This window comes from Chlamydomonas reinhardtii, chromosome 13 (assembly GCF_000002595.2).
Source record: "Chlamydomonas reinhardtii strain CC-503 cw92 mt+ chromosome 13, whole genome shotgun sequence".
In the NCBI taxonomy this organism is placed as follows: domain Eukaryota; kingdom Viridiplantae; phylum Chlorophyta; class Chlorophyceae; order Chlamydomonadales; family Chlamydomonadaceae; genus Chlamydomonas; species Chlamydomonas reinhardtii.
The window spans coordinates 1343315-1360904 of NC_057016.1; the positions used below are offsets into that span (position 1 = coordinate 1343315).

Genomic DNA, 17590 nt, shown 5'->3' on the forward strand with positions numbered 1-17590 from the left:
TCCAGGGCGCAGTAGTAAACACCATAGCGGCCCATACAGCTTTTGTTGCCTTACTGCCCCTTGCGGTTACATCGGGTGTGGACTCTTCCAGCTTTCCGTGCGGCTTTCATTCGTCGCCTGCACCACTTCTACACCCGTCTTTACGCACGTCCGGAGTTGAAGTAAGCTGCCGCCGCGCCGCAGATGCGGACGTGCTGATGAAGGCCGCGGCGCTGCGAGTCAAGAAGTATCGTAGCATTGCCAGGCACGGCCAAGGGCACGGCTCCACTGGCTGCAATGCTCCACCACCGCAACGCCTACAAGTGCATTCAAGGCAACGCGCGCATGCCACATGGCATGGCCCCAGGCCCCTGATGGCCCCGCCAATTCGCCAGGACGCCAGGAGCGGCCCACAAGCCTGTCATACACTGCTGGTCGGCTACATGAGAACGCACAGAGACCAAGAAACGGCATGGGCAGATGGTGGTGTGAACCTGCGAGGTGACAAGGCAAGGCCGGACCCTGCACCACTGCTGCCAGGGTCCCCACCGCACGCCCGGCCCGGGTCTCAGCACGACACCACATGACCCAACCACGGCAACAACACATCCCATGAGTATTGAACACACCATACACCCACAAAAACGTGCACAACCCGCGGCGCATCTGGGTCCAGCAGCAACCAGCCCTTCCAGCCTACCGTATACACGTGTTGCTTGTTACACCCCGCACACCCTGCAACCCGGTACATGTGGCACATCACGGCTGCAAGGTTTGTCCTTCGCCCGTCGCAGATTCGCCCCCACTGTAGCCTTTTCGAACACCTGCACAACCAGCACACCGCCCTCCGCCCCGATACGGCAAACCAAAATGAACCGCCCGCAAACGAGTCCGCCAACTGCCCAGCTCCTGCCTCTCATCGCTATCCCGCTGCGTCATACAATAAGCAGTGGACCTCACGTGAGACTCGGGCGCAGCGCAGGCCGCGCTGCGTCGCCCTCTCCTCCGACAGCAGCCGCTCCACGACCGGCGCTGCCCCAGCCCCCGCCCCAGCTCCAGCTCCGTAGTGACTGGTGGCGTCTTACAACTCCGTGTGCGGCTCCAGCGGCTGCTGTCCCGTCATGTCAATGTACAGGACGTAGGCGGCTAGGGCGGTCAGCAGGCCCACAATGGCCAGCGTGGCCAGCAGCCCCGGCGTGAAGGGCGACAGACGCATCATGGTCCTCTTTATCTCCTCCATGTCCACTGCCTCGTCCTGCCATTTCCCTGAAGACCCCGGCTTGGCGGCTGCGGCCCCCGGCTTGGCGCCGCCTGCGTCCTGGGCTGACCCAGGCTCGGCAGCCTGCGGCGTGGCAGGCAAGCAAATGGGGGAGGCAGAAAGAAAGGCGGGGTTGGACTGGTGGTACGGTTTGAGACTGACATCAGTGATACGGCGGTGAACAGTTACCGGGTGTGGTGGGAGTCGGGGTGGGGTAGGGTGCTGAGGGGTGGGGCGCGAGCAGGTTCCGGCATAACCCTACATGCTGTGCGCTGCAGACCAACGGGGGCGGCGAATGCGTACGCACAGCAGCTGGCAGCCGATCGCACCTCAACTATGCATGGGATGATGCGGTGATGGTGTGGCAACTGGTTGCTCCGCTTGCCACCCCGCAATCGGCCAAACACTTTTTCTTTTCCGGGCCCCGCGGGAACCAGTTGTGGAGCGGGGCCTTCCAAGAGTGCGACACGCACACGCCGCGCCCCCGGCCCGCGCGTCGCGCCTCCTTCTCGCCTGTCTCACTCCTACTCCGCCGCCGCCGCCGCTGCCGTAGCTACCTTGCCCACGACGGCGTACTTGGTGTTGAACTTAGCAATCCAGTCGTCCAATGTCTTGAGCTGCTTCTCGGTGCAGTCGTCAAGGTTGCCGTTGCACTCAGCCGCATCAACCTGCATGGCGCATGCGTCAAGGAGCAGGTGGCAAGGAGAGCATGGGTCAGGTATCAGGCTGCAGGGGTGCTGGGAGCATGGGACAGGAGGCACGGGGTAGGGCACGGGTGGCGAGGGGCAGGGGAACAGGCGGGACCACGCACCGAGATACCGGTACACATCAGACTCCCGCTCAATGCGGGAGATCCCAGGTACAATGGCATATACCAACGCTGAGGTACGGGGTACTTGATCGGTTGCTGGGTGTAAATGGCACGTGTATATGCCCCTTCAGCATAGGGCCGGCCACTAACCGCGCTTGCGTTGACTGTAACTAAGGGGCAGGGCGTATGCAGAATGATGCACGCGCCTAAAGAGTATCGGGGAAAGCTGCCTCAGCCCGAAATCCACGACTCATGGAAAGCAGAGGGTACTAGATGCTAAGAGGGGCAGGGATGTGTTTGACGCGACGCCGTCCAGAGGGGCGCCGTCGCAACCCCTGGAGCCACTTGCCTTCATAATGGCGAGTGCCCTGGAGCACTCTCGGCCGGCGAACGCCTCATATGGCCCGCCTGCGCACAGCAGCCCAGAGTCCCCACACGGGATCCGGGTTCGCGTCAGCCTGCTCGATCGGGCGGGTGGGCTCCCGACACCACGTGCCCCTGTTATCGCGCTAACCGCGCGCAGCCCAGCATACAACCCCTCGCCTACTGGCGCAGGAGAGACCCTCCCGAACCCCAGTGTTTGAGGCGGGGAACATGGGCAGGCGGTGGCGCCCACCTTTCCCGTAGAACTCGCGCGAAGCCGACACGTCGTAGACCACGCCTTTCACCGCAATGTACACGGGCTTGCTGGCGTCCGACCCATCATATGCCAGCAGCTCCTCCACGGTGAACGTGTGCGACATTGCGGCGGCGAGTATTAGCCCAGCAACCTGAGTCCCAGCTCTGACTCTGTCAGAATTGCGCGCAGATGTTTGCTCAGCGCCAGTGAACCAGAGTTAATTGATTATATGTAGAACAAGTCGCACTTATAATAAACTTGAAGAGGCAACAAATCGGCCTTGCTTGCCTGGGAAAATTGTAGCGCGTTCAGCGCACAAACCAGCAGTTATGTAAATTGTATAGATATCAAAGGTTTTCAGCTAAGATACTGGCCATTTCGGCCTCCTCCTTGTCCGCATGGGGAACTGGATCCGCGCTGCCATTGGTCACGAACGTCCATCCGCGTGCCTTCAGTATAAAAGCTGCTCGGTATCAGGATTTATTATCTATGTTTGATTAACATATATACCCAACAAAACAAAAGCAATCTGTGCGTGCTTGCGAGACGCGCCCTTTCAGCATCCAAGTCAGCTTGTCACTCCCGGAAACCAGTCAAAATGTCGTGCGACTGCTCCATCACCTTCAACTTCTCGATGAAAAAGCAGGGCGACCCCCACGTCCGCTGCGTGATGTGGACGTTGGGTCTCATCGTCGCCGGCTCCATAATCCTTTTCGGCGCGCTCGGCTCGGTGAGTGGGGTGGGACGCGGACTACTGGGTTGCGTACCCATCAGCGCACCTCAAGGCACCGGGCGCGAGGGCTTGAGCGCGCTCATTGTGGCAGTGCCAGCGCAACCGGAAGGCGGCACCGTTGACCGGCAGCGAGGTTTGACGTCGCGCGGCGAAAACACTGCGCAACCGATCTTTATGCTTTCGCACTCTACCTGCAGATTCAGAATGAGTGCCGTAACGAAGACCCGACGCTCCTTGCCGGCATCAATGGTTTCTCCTCGGTTCTTTCTTGCAAGAAGGTGCGCTGACATGATCTGTGTTATATAGATTGTTGTCGGTAGTCTTTGTTCAGCGCTTGGGGGAGCTGTGTACACAAATTTGAAGTCAACGCGGAATGCCAGCGCAGCATGCGCGCAAGCGAACGCGCTCACGGGGACTTGTTCTTACGGTACTATAGGCATAGAGGCAGCTTAAGTATGGCTTTGCGCTTCTGAATGCCGCCCCTTAACAACACGGTACCGGCCAAAACTTCCTCGAGCTTCCAGAAGTTCCGGGCCAGCCCAACCCGCGGCCCCGGAAACCGCATCCGTGTTACCCGAGCGCGTGCGCCTGCTATCGAATTGTATCTTCAATTCCCTCGCTGCGTCCCCACAGCTGTACCGCTACTACTGGTTCATCACCTCCCTGGCCTTCGTCACCGCTGCGTACGGCCTGTGGGTGTCGGCCACTGGCGCGCTGGCTTCTAGCCGTGGCTCCGTGATGGGCCTGCTTGTCGTCGCCTGCCTTCTGACCATCAACATGACCGAGGCCTTCTACGGCGTCATGGACGTGTCCAAGTTTGAGAACGGCACTGCGCGCGACCGCTCCCGGTAAGCAGAATGGAGGCCAAGTAAGCCGCCTTCATAAGGCTGAAATATGGCGCCAGTATGCGACGTGCCCGCATGCCTCTCTCGACGCGCTCCTAAGACAGGTGCATGTACGTGCCTGCCAAGCCTGACCTTACGGTACCCCTGCTGCGCCTGCCCTTTTGTCCCTTTGCAGCACCATGTACGCCGGCTGCATCATCACTGCGGTGTTCCAGGCCTTGGGCATCATCGTGGTGGGCATGGAGCAGGGCTCTGTCGAGGCGATCACCGCCAAGCCCGTCGTGGAGAAGGCCGCCAAGAAGGAAATTGAGGTTGTCGCCCCCGTCGCTGCCGCCGCGCCCATTGCTGAGCCGGCGTCCGCTGCTGCTGAGCCTGCTGCTGAGGCTCCGGCTGTCGCCCTCACCGTCCAGGAGGAGCACAAGGCCTGAGCCACGGGGCCGTTCCTGTCCTGGACAGCCATTCAAGCGTTGGCCACCTCTCCGTATATAGTGCGTCAGGCGTCATAAACATAGTGTCCATGTCCATTCATTTGCAGGCGGGCATGCAGCAGATGCGGCGAACGTGTGCCATGCAAAGGCTTGATTGGAAGCTGTCGTGCACAAGTGATTACCGCCGTACAGGCAGCATAACATGCGATGAAACTACCGCGCTAGCATGCGCCATGTATTGATTTGACCTGCTCTACAATGATATAATATTAGGCCAACGTGCACGGGTTTGTCGTGAGTACCCTGCCGTTGAAGGTCAAACCCTGACTGCGCACACGTGTGGGGGAGACGGAAGGACCGCTCCCTTGAGGGTGGAACCGCGTCAACAGCGAACGCACACGCTGGCGTGACCCCTTGTAACTTATTCCTGCCGGTCCACCATGCCGCCGCCTTGTTCCCGGGTGGGCGGGAGAATGACGGGGATGAGCCCTGTGGGCGCGTGAATTGCGCGAAAGACGAAATACTTAATCCTCTTCCACATACACAGTGTTAGTTTCTGCCGCTGGTTGCCAGAGGCTTATTTACGTGACTAACGTCACGCGCCACACGAGTAGCCGACCCGTGGGGACCGCTCGGAAGCATTTCAGCATATTTCAGCACGGCGAATGGCTGCCTTGCGGCCCGTTGCCGCGAGCGCCTGCTGCAAAGCAGCCGCGCCAGCAATTGCTGCTATGTCAGCAAAGCGCGGTGGCCGGCTACCTTCGCGCCCTGCTTGCAGCAGGCTTTCCAGTCCACTAGGGAACGCGGCTGTCGCTCGGCCGGCATGCTGGCAGCGGCGACTGTGGCGCGGTGGGGCAGCGGCGGCCGGGAGCCGTGGCCCGCCGCCCGAAACCGAGCCGCCCACCCACGGTGGCCTGTATGACGCAGCAGCAGACGGGAAGCCAACAGCAAAGTCATCCGCTGAGCCGCCCCAGGAGCAGCCGTTGGATATGCAACCGCTTTTCCCTGCGGACCAGCGCACACCGGCGGGCGCGACTCCGCAGCAGCGTGCACAGCGCACGTCGCCTTCGCCTCGGCGGCGGCAGCCGAGCGGCGCCGCCGCTGGTGACGGCAGCGGCCGGCGGCTGGCGTCAGAGGAGCAGGTGGTGGCGCTGCTGCAGGAGGCGGTGGTGGGTCCCATTCGCGCCGACGTGGCGGCGGTGGCGGCGGCGTGTGGGCGGCTGGAGGAGGCGCAGCAGGTGCACGCGGCGGCGCTAGCGGAGGCACAAGTAAGGTGGTAGGAGGACATGACTGTGCATGCTGCTGGAGGAGATTCATGCCTGCTGGTGGGAGTCACGGACTCGTGCGGTGGCAGGCAGGCAGTAGCTTCCTCGTTAACCGGTTAGGACTTCGCCGCGCGTCCTAGGGTTTGGGTTCCGTGCGTGGCGCCGTAGGTAGCCGGGAGTGCGGAGCACGAGTAAGGGGCAGTGGGAGCTCCCAGTAGTGGAGCATGCGAGCGAGACGTGCTCGTGCCTGTCTGCAATCCGCATGACGTCTCGCCCTAGCTGCCCCTTTCCACTTGGTTGGCCGGGATTGAGTTACTGGTACCGTATCTCGCCCGCGTATGTGTGGGTCAGGAGCTGCTCAGGACACTGGAGGGGCGCGCTGCAATGGCGGCTTCAGCCGTGGCGGCGGTGGCGGCGGACAGCACTGCTCCAGCGACAGACATCGACCCACAGCCGGCGCCTGCTGAGGCAACAGGAGCCGAGGCGAGCCCCGTACAGCCTCCTGCAGGGGAGCAGCAGCTGCAGTGTGAGCAGACGCCGCCACCCACAGCGGAGGTGCGGCCGGCGCCGTCCTGGTCGGCCGCCAGAGCAGACAGCAGTAGCGGGCGTGGTAGTAGTGGCGGCTCCACCCGCCGTGGCGCGCTGCTGTCGGCTGCTGTGGCCGTGGGTGCGGCAGCAGGCGTAGCCGCTTACAATCTGCAGGTACGGCGCCTGTATGTAGTGTGCTTGTATGCTGGCGCTGCACGTGTGCCAGCAGGCCTGCAAACGGGTAGATAGCCACCTAACTTGGTATGGGGGTGGGGTGGGGGCGCAATCGGGGGATAGATGTAGGGGATATATGTGCCTGAGCCAAAGGTGCCGCCCTAACCGCCTAACGGCATGTTAACTTTGGGGAGGAGAACCGAAACCAGTGTGCACCGGACCACCGCTTTGATGGGTGGGGCTACGCACGCACGACGTGACGTACGTGGTCATGTGAGCGATTGCTCCTGAAGCATTCACAACCAGCCTTGCGGCCCCTGCTGCCCCGTCGCTGGGATCTGTGCCGGCACCGCCGCCGGCGTCCCTGCCGGCCACGCAGCAGGACGCAACGAGCGGTGCACTGGACCGCAGTGGTGCCCGTGGCGGTGACGGTGATGGAGCTGATGGCGCCGCCATGAATGGCGGCAGCAGCGCAACCGCCGGTCGCAGTAGCACGGACCCTCTGCGTTCGCAGGGATCCACGCCCAATTATTGCAAGCGGCTGGTTACGCTCCGGGAGCCAGTGAACAACAAGGAGGTGGGTGTTGGGTCTGTGCTCGTGGGCACGTGACGCCATCGTTTGACCCGCAATTCGTTCTCGCCGCGCCGGCATCACCAACCTCCGTGCATGCCGCCGCCAGACCGCGCACCGATTGCCGGTTCACTCCTTTCTCACAACTTTGCACGGCCAGCAAGCACAGCAAGCGCACATTGTGCACACAACTCTCTCCGACCCCTCCCTGCCACCTCAGCTGTCTCTGCTGCAGCTGCTGGACGCGCCGGTGGCTCAGCCCGGCGCCGTCAAGCAGCTGCTGATGCTGGGCAATGTCGACGCCAACATTTGCACCGGGGTGCGGGCGGCGCAATAATGCGGCTTGTGGCGTGTGGCTCCTGGGGGAGGAGGCGTGCGCCTGTCTCCTGGGGTGGACGGAGGTTTGTGTCGCCTGGGGAGGAGGCAGATGCGAGTGGCAGAGGGCAGGAGGCCCCGCTTACTTGGCGCGTGCAGGCGCTCCCGTGGTCGCCTGTCATTCGCTGTGCCCTGACTTCCCTGCACACCTTCAAGTCTTTCATTCCGTTAGTTCCTGCCTGCGCTGCCGCCGCCGCCGCTGGCGCAGGACCGCAAGGGCATCCCCGCGCTGGCACTGGCTCTGCGCTGGGACCACGTGGAGCTGGTGGAGCTGATGCTGGAGGCGGGCGCTACCGCCTGCGCCGCAGACCTGGTGAGCGTGAGGCTGGCTTAGAAGTAAGCAGGAACGCAGGCTGCGAAACGTTGGGGTGTTTGGGATTGTTCGTCACGACATTAAGTTATGGGATTGTGCTTGGACACGCACAGGACACACTCGTTGTGTGTGTCTGGTAGACAGTGCGCAGAACCTGTGTCTCATCGTCTTGTAAGGCATGCAGCTGTCATCAATGTTGGGCCCTGTGTGTTTGGCTTTGCGCCCTGTCGATTAGTCCAACACACTTGGGCAACGCCCGCCGCCACACTCGCGCGCCCCCACCTGCCGCCCATATGCCCCTGCCTCTTCTGCAGGACGGGTACACGCTGATGCACTATGCGCGCAGCGGCGCTGCGGTGCGGCTGCTGGTACGGCAGGGCGCGTTCGTGAACGCCAAAGCCGAGGTGGGTGACACGCGTGAAGGGCTGCGGCGAATGGGTGTCTGGAAGCACAGCACGTGCACATGAGGTGCAACGTATCGGTGGCACAGCTGGTGGCACATACAGCGGCGGGTAGCACAACGGCCAAGGTAGTACCGGTAGCACATATTGCGGTTGTACACCTGCACTAGGAGGGCTAGCTAGGGAACATTGCTTTTGCAACGCATCATCACTCAACCTTATCTCGCGGTGTTCGGATGAACATGCAGAACTGGATGACACCTCTGCACGTGGCCGCGCGTGAGGGCTGGGTGGACGCCGCGCAGGCGCTACTGGACGCGGGCGCAGACGTCAGTGGCCGCACACTGCTGGTGCGTGTGCTAACGTGCACGCGACACGCGGTCGCACTTGCACTTGGTCCCCCTGTCGCCGCTTTGGGGCAATGTCCCCTTGCACTGCTTGAACCGCGTAGTTGAAACTCACCGGATTGCTCGCCCAGCCACCAGCAGCTTGCTGGCGAGTTTTGCGCTGCCGTTTCGCCCTCAAGCCGCCCTCAACAGCATGCCAACCGCCACACGCATGAACGACAGGAGCAACGCACGCCCCTGCACGTTGCGGCGGTCAACGGCCAGTTCCAAATCGTACGGCAGCTGCTGGCGGCGGGCGCAGCCGTTGACGCCGCCGCGTCCCGGCGCGAAACCGCCCTGCACCGCGCCGCCGCCGCCGGCCATACGGCCGTGTGCCGCCTGCTACTCACCGCCGGCGCCGACCCGGCCGTCAAGAACACCGTGAGTGGTTGGCTGGAATGAAATCAAGTTCTGGCATATGCGGAGCGGCTGCTGTGTATCAGACCCAAAGCGCCGCTTCTCATTTAGTGCCATTAGCTGGGGGCAGGTTGCTGTGTGGCAGACTGTTATCCTTAGCGTGAACTATCATGTTCATCTCACATTCATAAGCCAAAGTCCCAAACTACACCTCGTCAATCCTACCCTAAGCTTGACTTCCACCTCCAACTCACCGCTTCCCACGCACTGTGCCATGGCCCCCTCGCGCAACTTCGTTCACCTCTACCCGGCAGTCGGAGCTGACCCCCGCTGACGTGGCGCCGACCTCCAAGCTCCGCAACCTTCTGCGACCGCGCACATGAGGAATTGACTTTGACCCGGCTTGGCTCTGGGCCTGCAGAGGATAGTGTTTGATGTGGCAGTGCAAAGGGCGGACCAAGCACATGCAGCGATGAGAGAGATGAGAAGTGTGAAGGCCGAGGATGGGGTGGTGTTGATGATACAGCAGCTCAAAGGATGGCGCCGAACGGGCAGTGTGGTGCTGGAACACCGTTGTGTATGGAGGTAATGAGAACTACCGGGTTTGGAAGGCAAGGCCGTGTAAGTAGTCGGTGTATGTAGCCGCCGGAGGCTTCACCCGACCCTACGATGCCCGACGCCAGCGCAGGTGCCAGCTTGTCGGAAGACTCGTATACAGTTACAGTAACCCGATGTTGAGGACACAGTCAGAACCCTCACTAACAGCACAGATTGCTGCACACAGCGCCAGAGCTGTGCCCCGGGCGGTTACGCCAGCTGTAACGCCCCAGAGTCGGACAGACAGACAGCGACTCTGCCGGCACGTACCAGGAGTGCCACGGACTCAGACGTCCCACGTTGTAAGCCCCAGACTTGGCACTACAGGCAGGACATGGTGCATTGTGCAAGGGGGCCGGGTGCGTGCTGTGGGCAGCATGCGGGTATACGAGCCTGCCGTACCTTGTTTTGCGGGGTTACTGCCTTGGGTGATGATGCTGCCAAAATACCTAAACGAGATACGGTGTTGTTACGTTACGGTGGGGCTATGGCGGGCTGAGGCCTGGCCAGTTGGTTCATGAATAGAAAGGCCGAAAGGGCGGGAAAGGGTGGCTATACCTCTCAAGGGGAGAAGCGGGCGTGCCGCCACGCCACGTACGTTGGTGCAACTCCTGAGGCCGAAGGCTTTGAAACTGCCTCTGATCTCCGGGACATAACCGGGGTCGGTTTGTACAGGCACCGCCCGCCACGTATCAGCCGCGCCTCGTTGTCAAGCTCAAGCACAGCAGGCAACAAACCCAACAGCAATTAATCCCGGCGGGCCACGTTGAGCTCGCCGCCGCCAAGACCGCAAACCAGTCACCGGCAGGTCTCAACTTGCGCGGCGGCACCGCTTCTCGGGTGGCGCCGCGCTCTCCTCCACGTGGCCTTGCCTACAACCTCTGCTACGCACACGCACGCCGCCACTGCTGGGCCCAGGTCCTGCGCCGCTGCCACAGTCGCCAGGCCCTGCGCCGCCACCGGAGCTGCCAGGCCCTGCGCCACCGCCGCCGCCGCCAGGGCCGCCAGCGCCGCCGCCGTCACCTACCGCCGCCAGGCCCTGCGCCGCCGCCGCCGCCGCCGCCACCTTCGCCACCGCCACGGGAGGATGAGACGAACGCTGCACCCTCGTCAACCAGGGCAGTCAATTTAGGCGTCAACAGGTGAACAGGATGATAATCACCGTACGCTGGAACCCCCTTTCTCATACTACCTTGCATACAACACTATGATTTGTGCCTTGGGAAAACGTCGATGAGATGTGCACATGATGGCCGCAGGCCGCCCTGTCTGGGCCTCGGTGAGCGGGGGGGGGTGGGGGGTGGGGGTGGGGGCGTTGAAAATCCACGAGATCATGGCCGTGTCAGTTCCAACCAAAAGCCCGTCACGAGCTCGGTAACTACCTCAGTGGCCATAGGTGTTTAGCTTACCATAAAATATAATGAAGCATGCATAAATGGCAACTCGCTAGCGACAGACTTCTGGGAACCACTCGGTTATTGCAGGCTTTGCCGTCGGCGCATGTCGACCAGCATACCCAATGTGTATAAAGCACTTTCAGCTCGAGAGCTTGGAGGTCGTCGACCGGGAACGGCGGTGGGTCGCTGGCCACGAATGTGGAGAGCAATCGCGAGCCACGAGCGAGGCCAACCAGTTGCTTGCGCGCGAGCCCTCGCGTCCGTGCATCGGCACAGTACATAAAAATTGTATACCCCTTGGATGATTGCGTTGGCGTCGACGACGACTGGGCCCGGTCTTGCTTTGCAGCCGAACTCGTCGATGGAACTGGTCCCCGCTCTCGTGCATTGCAGACGAACCAAAGCAGGAGGCTTTACCAAAGCATCTGCCCAAACGCGAAGGTGGGCGACAAACCATCGCCGCGCGACAAACTGTAGCCACACGCTGCGAGGAAAGCTTGGCGCCATCGTGCGGGTGCCAATGCCCGGCGCGCTAGGTCCAGCACCGCCGCATGGGAGTGTCCAACCACAACTGATATAACCAGTTGTAGTAATGATGGCGCCCCTGATGTTGACCGCCCTCGTAGGCCCAGCAACTAGATATCCCGGAGGTGCACATCTGCCGCTTCTCGCCATGCGGCCATTACCTGGTAAGCACAGCCACTCCAGCTACATATGATAGGAAAGGGGCGCCCCCTGCGTGACCTCTATGTCATGTGCCTCCGGTCACAGCGGTTTCTCCAGGTTGATTCGCCGGCCATCCCACTTTCACCCTGCCCTCCGTCGCACCTGGCTCTTCCCGCAGATCTGCTTCGCTGGTGGCTTCACGCAACTGGTCGTGTACCGGTTCACGGGTCCACGGCTGAGCTGGCAGGGCGAGTTGGAGGAAGCAGAGCTGACCGCGAAGCTGTCAGACTTCAGCAGGTGCGCCGAAACGGCCTGCCGCATGAGTCCGCGCATAACCCGACACACATCAATAAGAGGCACTAGACTGCCCCTTACCCGACCACCTCTTTGCTAAATCTGCCCAGTTTGCACCTCCGCCCCCGCCATTGTTCGCAGCTTCTTTACGCTGCTGTACCGCCTGACGGTGGCGCCCGCCGGTGAGGTACTAGCGCGGGATGTCGTACAGTTCATGGCGGGCGGCGCGCTGCTGCTGCTGGCCTCACACTCGCCGTACACGCCGCCGCCGCCCGCCGTGGCGGCGGCTGCGGTGGCGGCCCTGGATCCGTTGGCGGCACTGCCAACCGCCGCCTCCATCCACCTGCACCTGGTGCGTGGGCTTGAGTTCTTCTTGTCGAATGTTTGTGCAGACCATATGAGCTCCGTGAGACCAGCCGTGCAATCTAGCGCAACGCGCCTCACAACGCGAGGACGTTTACGCATGGACCAGCCCACCCAAGGTTAAGCTAGTGCACATGGACTTTTGGACCCACTGCTCCCCGCCTATGTCGCTCTGTCTCTGTCTGCAGGTGCGGCTGGCCGATGGCGTGCGTGTGGGCGGCAGCCGGCTGGAGGGGGAGCTGGTGGACCTGAGCGGCCGCCCCGCCAGCCTGGGCGTGTGCACACACGAGGACCTCATCTGCGTGCTGGCGGTGAGGCCTGTGCGCAGCTGTTGCCGGTTGTCAGTTGTCATTTGGCTGTGTTGGGACAATCAGGAGATGGGTTGGGGTTGAAGCGGCTTCTTGCTGCGTACCGTACCCAAACTTTGAATGTGGCGGTCGCGGGTATATGCAGGGTTGGGTCGGCAATCCCTGGCTGTCTTGCGTGGCCTCCTGTCTCATTCAGTCCCACCGCACGTAACCGTGACTCATGACACGTTGTCACAAACTCGAGGCCCCAACTTTCATCCCCAATGTGCAGGTCCGCAGCCAGGTGGTGCACCTGCTGCAGGTGCTGCGCGGCGGCGAGGAGGTGTTGCCGGTGCGCTGCCTGGGGCCACACGTGCGTGAGGACGACGAGCTGGTCGTCAGGACGGCGGACGAGGCGGAGGAGCGCTGGCGGAGGCAGCGTGCGGCGGAGCGGGAGGCGGCAGCGGCAGCCGCCGCCGCGGCTGGCCGCGCGTCCTCGCCAGGTGCGGGTCATTGCGGGTGGGGCGGGGCAGTGCGGGACGTGGGGACAGTGTGTCGAAAGGGTGTGGCCACAGCAAGCCAGTCCTGATCAGTCCGGTCCGGTCCAGGCCGGGCGGGCCAGGGCGGGGCGGGGCGGGCAGGGGGCGACGAGGTGTTTACATGGTGGCCTGGCTGTCAAAAGGTGGGCTCAACTGCCCGGCGGCAGGGCTGAGGCTGAAACTGCCAACCACTAGGAGGCCCCAGGTCTTGTTTACATGGCATGGCTCAACTTTGCCCAACGCAGGTGGCGCGGTGGCGGGATCGGACGCAATGCGGGGCTGTGGCACAGGCGTCAGCCCTGGCGGCGGCGTCGGTGGCGTTAGCTTAGGTGCTAGCACCAGCACCAGTACCAGCAGCGCCGGGCAGGCGGCGGGCTCGACAGGGCAGGCGGCTGCAGGGGGCGTGGCGGCGGGCGCGCCTGTGCCGGCGCAGCAGCCACCGGGCGCCGGCACCCACCCTGTAATGCCCCCCATGCGACGAAGCATCAACGGCGATCTGGTGCGGAGCGACATGCCCTTGCCCGGGCTCGCCACGCACCCGCACCCGCACCATCCAGCATACGCACAGCAGTCCGCCAACGGAGGCGGCCCAGCTGCAGGCGGTGCCGCGGCCGCTGGTGGGGCAGGGGGTAGCGGGGCGGCGGGGCACGGCGGGCGGCCACCTCGGGCGACGCCCGCTGTTTACGCTACGGCGGCTGCGGGGTTGGCTGCTGCGACGGCGGCTACGGCCGGAGGCGGTGGCGGACTAGCCGCTCGGGGTGGGGGCCTACGTGGCGGGTACCTGTCACGAGGGGGCAGGGGAGGCCTGCGGGCAGGGCCGCTGCCGTCTGCGCCTGGCCTTCAAGCGGCTGGTGTTGCAGCAACCGGCGCCAATGCGGCGGCTCCGCCCGTGGCGGGTGTGCTGTATCCGCCCCGCGCGCCGGACGCGGTGGGCAATGGCGGCGGGCTGGGTGCCGGCGGTGCCGTTCACGGAGGTGTGGGGGTAGCAGTGGCAGCGGCAGACCGTGAGGCACTGGCGGCGCAACAGGCGGCGCTGCGGCAGGCGGCGCGGCAGCAGCAGCTAGGGCAGCTGGCGGCACAGGCGGGGCCCGGCGCGCCGCCGCCGCCACCCATGCGTCGGAGCATGCCGGGCGTGGCGGCTGCTGGTGCTACAGCCCTCGCAGCAGGCGCCGTGCTACAGCCTGGCCTTGCACCAGCAGGGCCGGGCGGTGCAGCAGCGGGTTTGGCGGCGGCAGCAGCGAGGGCACATCGGGTCCCGGGGCACGTGGCGGCGGCAGGAGCTGCTGCCGGCCATCCCCACTTGCACGCAGTCGCCGCGCCTGGGGGCACGATGGGGCAGCATCCCGCGCATCACATCACGGGGGCTGGGGCTGGAGGCGGCGCGGCGGCAGGAGGCGCAGGCGGAGGGGCGGGCGAGGACGGAGGCGAGGGGGGCTGCGTCACGGGCCTGAAGCAGCGATTGCTGGCACACTTGTACAGCAACTGCCTCGCCGCGGCGAATAAAAATCCGCGTCGGCTGCAGCGGGAGGCGATGTCGCTGTTCAGACAGATTGACACGTACCGCTCGCTACTCATGCGGAAGGTGAGAGACCTCTGACCAGCTGCCACAAGACCTGTTAACGTGTGTTGTATTGAGCACAAACTTTTGTTACTCGTGTTGTTTGCCTTGGTCATACCCGGCACACGCTGTTACTTAGTTGAAGGCCTTCACCATGCCCGGTGCCTTTTGCAAGAGGCCCTGGCAAGGTCTGTGCCATACCATAGCAGCAGGCCCCAGGTGCCACGTACGCCGTCACGCATAGCACCAAGCTCGCGCCTCCGTGTCCAACCGCCTTCCTCCGGCGCGCGGCCCCCAGGTGTACTTGTTGGATAGGCGCCACCTGCTGATTGACTGGCGTACGCCCGCAGCCGCCGACCTTGGCGGGCCGCCGGCGGCTGGCGGCGGCGGCGGCGGCGGCGCGGGCGGCCCTGGCGCGCCGCCTGGGCAGTTTCTGATGCTGTTTGACCTGCAGACCACACGCGTCGTTGCCTTCAAATCAAGTGAGTGGTCCGAGCCATCGGGACTGGGGCTGATTCGCCAGGCGTTGCGCGCGCACTGCCAATTCCGCCAACCCCTGCCTAACGCGCATGTGTCGCGGCTCCTACCTATGCCTGCCGCGGCCCTTGCCTGAACCTGCTGCTCCCTTGCGCCAGCCAGTAACGCTGTCTGCCCTGCAACCGCCCTCGCCACCCTCGCAGGCACGCAGGCGGACCGCGTTGTTGAGGGCTACCTGCGCACCGTCACCGCCGCACTGCCGGGCCCGTGGGCGGAGGCCCTGGCACCCTGGGACCGATGCAACTACGACGAGGCGATGTCTGGCGCCCGTGCTAAGATGGCACCGCCAGCTAAGACCGCCGCCGCCGCTACGGCGGCCGCTGCCGCCGCCGCAGCCGCGCCGCCCGCAGCCGACGGTGTCGTGGACCGGGCGGCGGCGGCGCGCAAGTTGCTGCAGTTGCTGCCGCCCGCCACTGCCGTGTCGGACCTGTCGCCGAGCCCGTACCTGGATCCAAGGATGTACAACTACGACGACCGGGCGATTTCGCTCAACATCCGTACGCGGCCCTCGCTGGAGCAGCCGATCTCGTTTCGGCCGCGAAACCGCCCGGATCGAGCCGGATTCCGGCTGGAACCCGGGCCGTACGAGGCCATGCTGGTACGGGACCGGCGGTTGGCACGCAGCGTGTCGTACCTCGTCCACCCGGAGGCGCCATTCGTCATGTCAGTATTCAGCGTGTTTCAGCAAACAACGCTGAACATCAACTTTCGTGTGTAAGCCGCATGGACGGAGGGCGCAATGGCAGGTGCAGTGCCACGCTCGGAGCGTGCAGAGCAGACCGCAGAGGGAGCAGAGCAGGGTGCTGAGGGTTTGGACCCGGACACGTAGTGTGCGTGTAGGAAGTTGCCAATGGCTGAGGGGCTTGGATGATACCCAGTGGAACTGGAGAAGAGAGAATGGCGGGCGTTTAGTAATGCAGGTGATATAGAAGATTTACGGAATTAGGCCAGCTCGAGTATCTAGATGGGTCACAACAGAACACAACAAACGGAGCGGAAGCAGGCGCATGAGAGACACTTACTTGTGCTACTGAGGATTGCGGCCGGACACATACACACAAGTTTCTCAGTGTGGGCCCCAATGGAGTTTTGCTACGTTGAGCCGCTGTGTGCACAGTTTTCGGGGCATCCCTGCTGCTGGGAGAGGTCATGCGGCACATGTTGAATTGCCTGCACCAAAACTCAATACAGTTTGCGTGAATGGCACGGGATACGGGACGGGAGGGATGGTTGCGCAAGATCAATGCCACTCCACATACAAAGCATGTGCGCGTGAGCAAAATGTCATAAAAACTGGTGATGCATTTGGTGCCAGTGGCATACGCCCTGTGCGCTGGTCTCGTTTCTTGCCACGTGTGATTTTGCGCGTTGCGCTCAAGGGTGCAAACCCATGCATGTGCTCACGGTACCGTGAGGCCCAGGCAATCCTACGATTCCACGTGTGTGTGTGTGTGTGTGTGTGTGTGTGTGTTAAAAAACGAAACGAAAGCCCGCCCAGACGACGCCGGAGTTACTTACCGTGTGTGTGTGTGTGTGTGTTAAAAAAAACGAAACGAAAGCCCCCCCAATGTGTGTGTGTGTGTGTGTGTGTGTGTGTGGTGTTCAATACTCATGGGATGTGTTGTTGCTGTGGTTGGGTCATGTGGTGTCGTGCTGAGACCTGGGCCGGGCGTGCGGTGGGGACCCTGGTAGCAGTGGTGCAGGGTCCGGCCTTGCACTGCCACCTTGCAGGTTCACACCACCATCTGCCCATGCCGTCCTCGGTCTCTGTGCGTTCTTATGTAGCCGACCAGCAGTGTATGACAGCCTTGTGGGCCGCTCCTGGCGTCCTGGCGAATTGGCGGGGCCATCAGGGGCCTGGGGCCATGCCATGTGGCATGCGCGCGTTGCCTTGAATGCACTTGTAGGCGTTACGGTGGTGGAGCATTAGCTGCATTGCTGCCAGTGGAGCCGTGCCCTTGGCCGTGCCTGGCAATGCTACGATGCTTCTTGAATCGCAGCGCCGCGGCCTTCATCAGCACGTCCGCATCTGCGGCGCGGCGGCAGCTTACTTCAACTCCGGACGTGGGTAAAGACGGGTGTAGAAGTGGTGCAGGCGACGAATGAAAGCCGCACGGAAAGCTGGAAGAGTCCACACCCGATGTAAACGCAAGGGGCAGTGAGGCAACAAAAGCTGTATGGGCCGCTATGGTTTTTACTACTGCGCGGGGTTGCCTATTATTTGGGCTGAGCCCCCCCAGCGCAGCGTCCCGGAGGGGGGGGGGGGCGAAGCCCCCCAGGAACACCCCTGTCCGTGGGAAAATTCGGGC

At 63.0% G+C, this 17590-nt stretch overlaps 5 protein-coding genes across 6 annotated transcripts; 4 read left to right on the forward strand and 1 right to left on the reverse strand.

Moving 5' to 3' along the window:
- Positions 1–50: 50 nt before the first annotated feature.
- Positions 51–3004, reverse strand: CHLRE_13g571450v5 (uncharacterized protein). 2 transcript variants are annotated; one of them, XM_043069378.1, is made up of 4 exons: positions 2665–3004; positions 2398–2456; positions 1795–1905; positions 51–1321 (listed from the first exon to the last, which is right to left on the reverse strand). In XM_043069378.1, the coding sequence occupies exons 1-4, from the start codon at positions 2789–2791 to the stop codon at positions 1061–1063; spliced, it is 558 nt and encodes a 185-aa protein (XP_042917354.1). In that variant the 5' UTR covers positions 2792–3004; the 3' UTR covers positions 51–1060. The 2 variants fall into 2 exon arrangements, with proteins under 2 accessions (XP_042917354.1, XP_042917353.1); XM_043069379.1 differs by having other exon boundaries at positions 51–1905.
- A 164-nt stretch (positions 3005–3168) lies between these two features.
- On the forward strand, positions 3169–5108 carry CHLRE_13g571500v5 (uncharacterized protein). The gene is made up of 4 exons (XM_001693426.2): positions 3169–3397; positions 3598–3678; positions 4034–4248; positions 4421–5108. The coding sequence occupies exons 1-4, from the start codon at positions 3266–3268 to the stop codon at positions 4671–4673; spliced, it is 681 nt and encodes a 226-aa protein (XP_001693478.1). The 5' UTR covers positions 3169–3265; the 3' UTR covers positions 4674–5108.
- Positions 5109–5229: 121 nt separating this feature from the next.
- Positions 5230–9680, forward strand: CHLRE_13g571520v5 (uncharacterized protein). Its single transcript, XM_043069380.1, has 9 exons — positions 5230–5941; positions 6290–6640; positions 7020–7217; positions 7432–7530; positions 7795–7899; positions 8214–8303; positions 8549–8650; positions 8870–9067; positions 9358–9680. The coding sequence occupies exons 1-9, from the start codon at positions 5339–5341 to the stop codon at positions 9424–9426; spliced, it is 1815 nt and encodes a 604-aa protein (XP_042917355.1). The 5' UTR covers positions 5230–5338; the 3' UTR covers positions 9427–9680.
- Positions 9681–9779: 99 nt separating this feature from the next.
- Positions 9780–10881, forward strand: CHLRE_13g571540v5 (uncharacterized protein). Its single transcript, XM_043069381.1, has 2 exons — positions 9780–9999; positions 10559–10881. The coding sequence occupies exons 1-2, from the start codon at positions 9975–9977 to the stop codon at positions 10729–10731; spliced, it is 198 nt and encodes a 65-aa protein (XP_042917356.1). The 5' UTR covers positions 9780–9974; the 3' UTR covers positions 10732–10881.
- Positions 10882–11049: 168 nt separating this feature from the next.
- On the forward strand, positions 11050–17439 carry CHLRE_13g571560v5 (uncharacterized protein). Its single transcript, XM_043069382.1, has 10 exons — positions 11050–11215; positions 11431–11478; positions 11664–11726; positions 11882–12000; positions 12139–12349; positions 12549–12671; positions 12940–13150; positions 13432–14768; positions 15043–15226; positions 15425–17439. Exons 1-10 carry the CDS (start codon positions 11141–11143, stop codon positions 15997–15999), a joined length of 2946 nt encoding a protein of 981 aa, XP_042917357.1. The 5' UTR covers positions 11050–11140; the 3' UTR covers positions 16000–17439.
- The last annotated feature ends 151 nt before the right edge of the window (positions 17440–17590 follow it).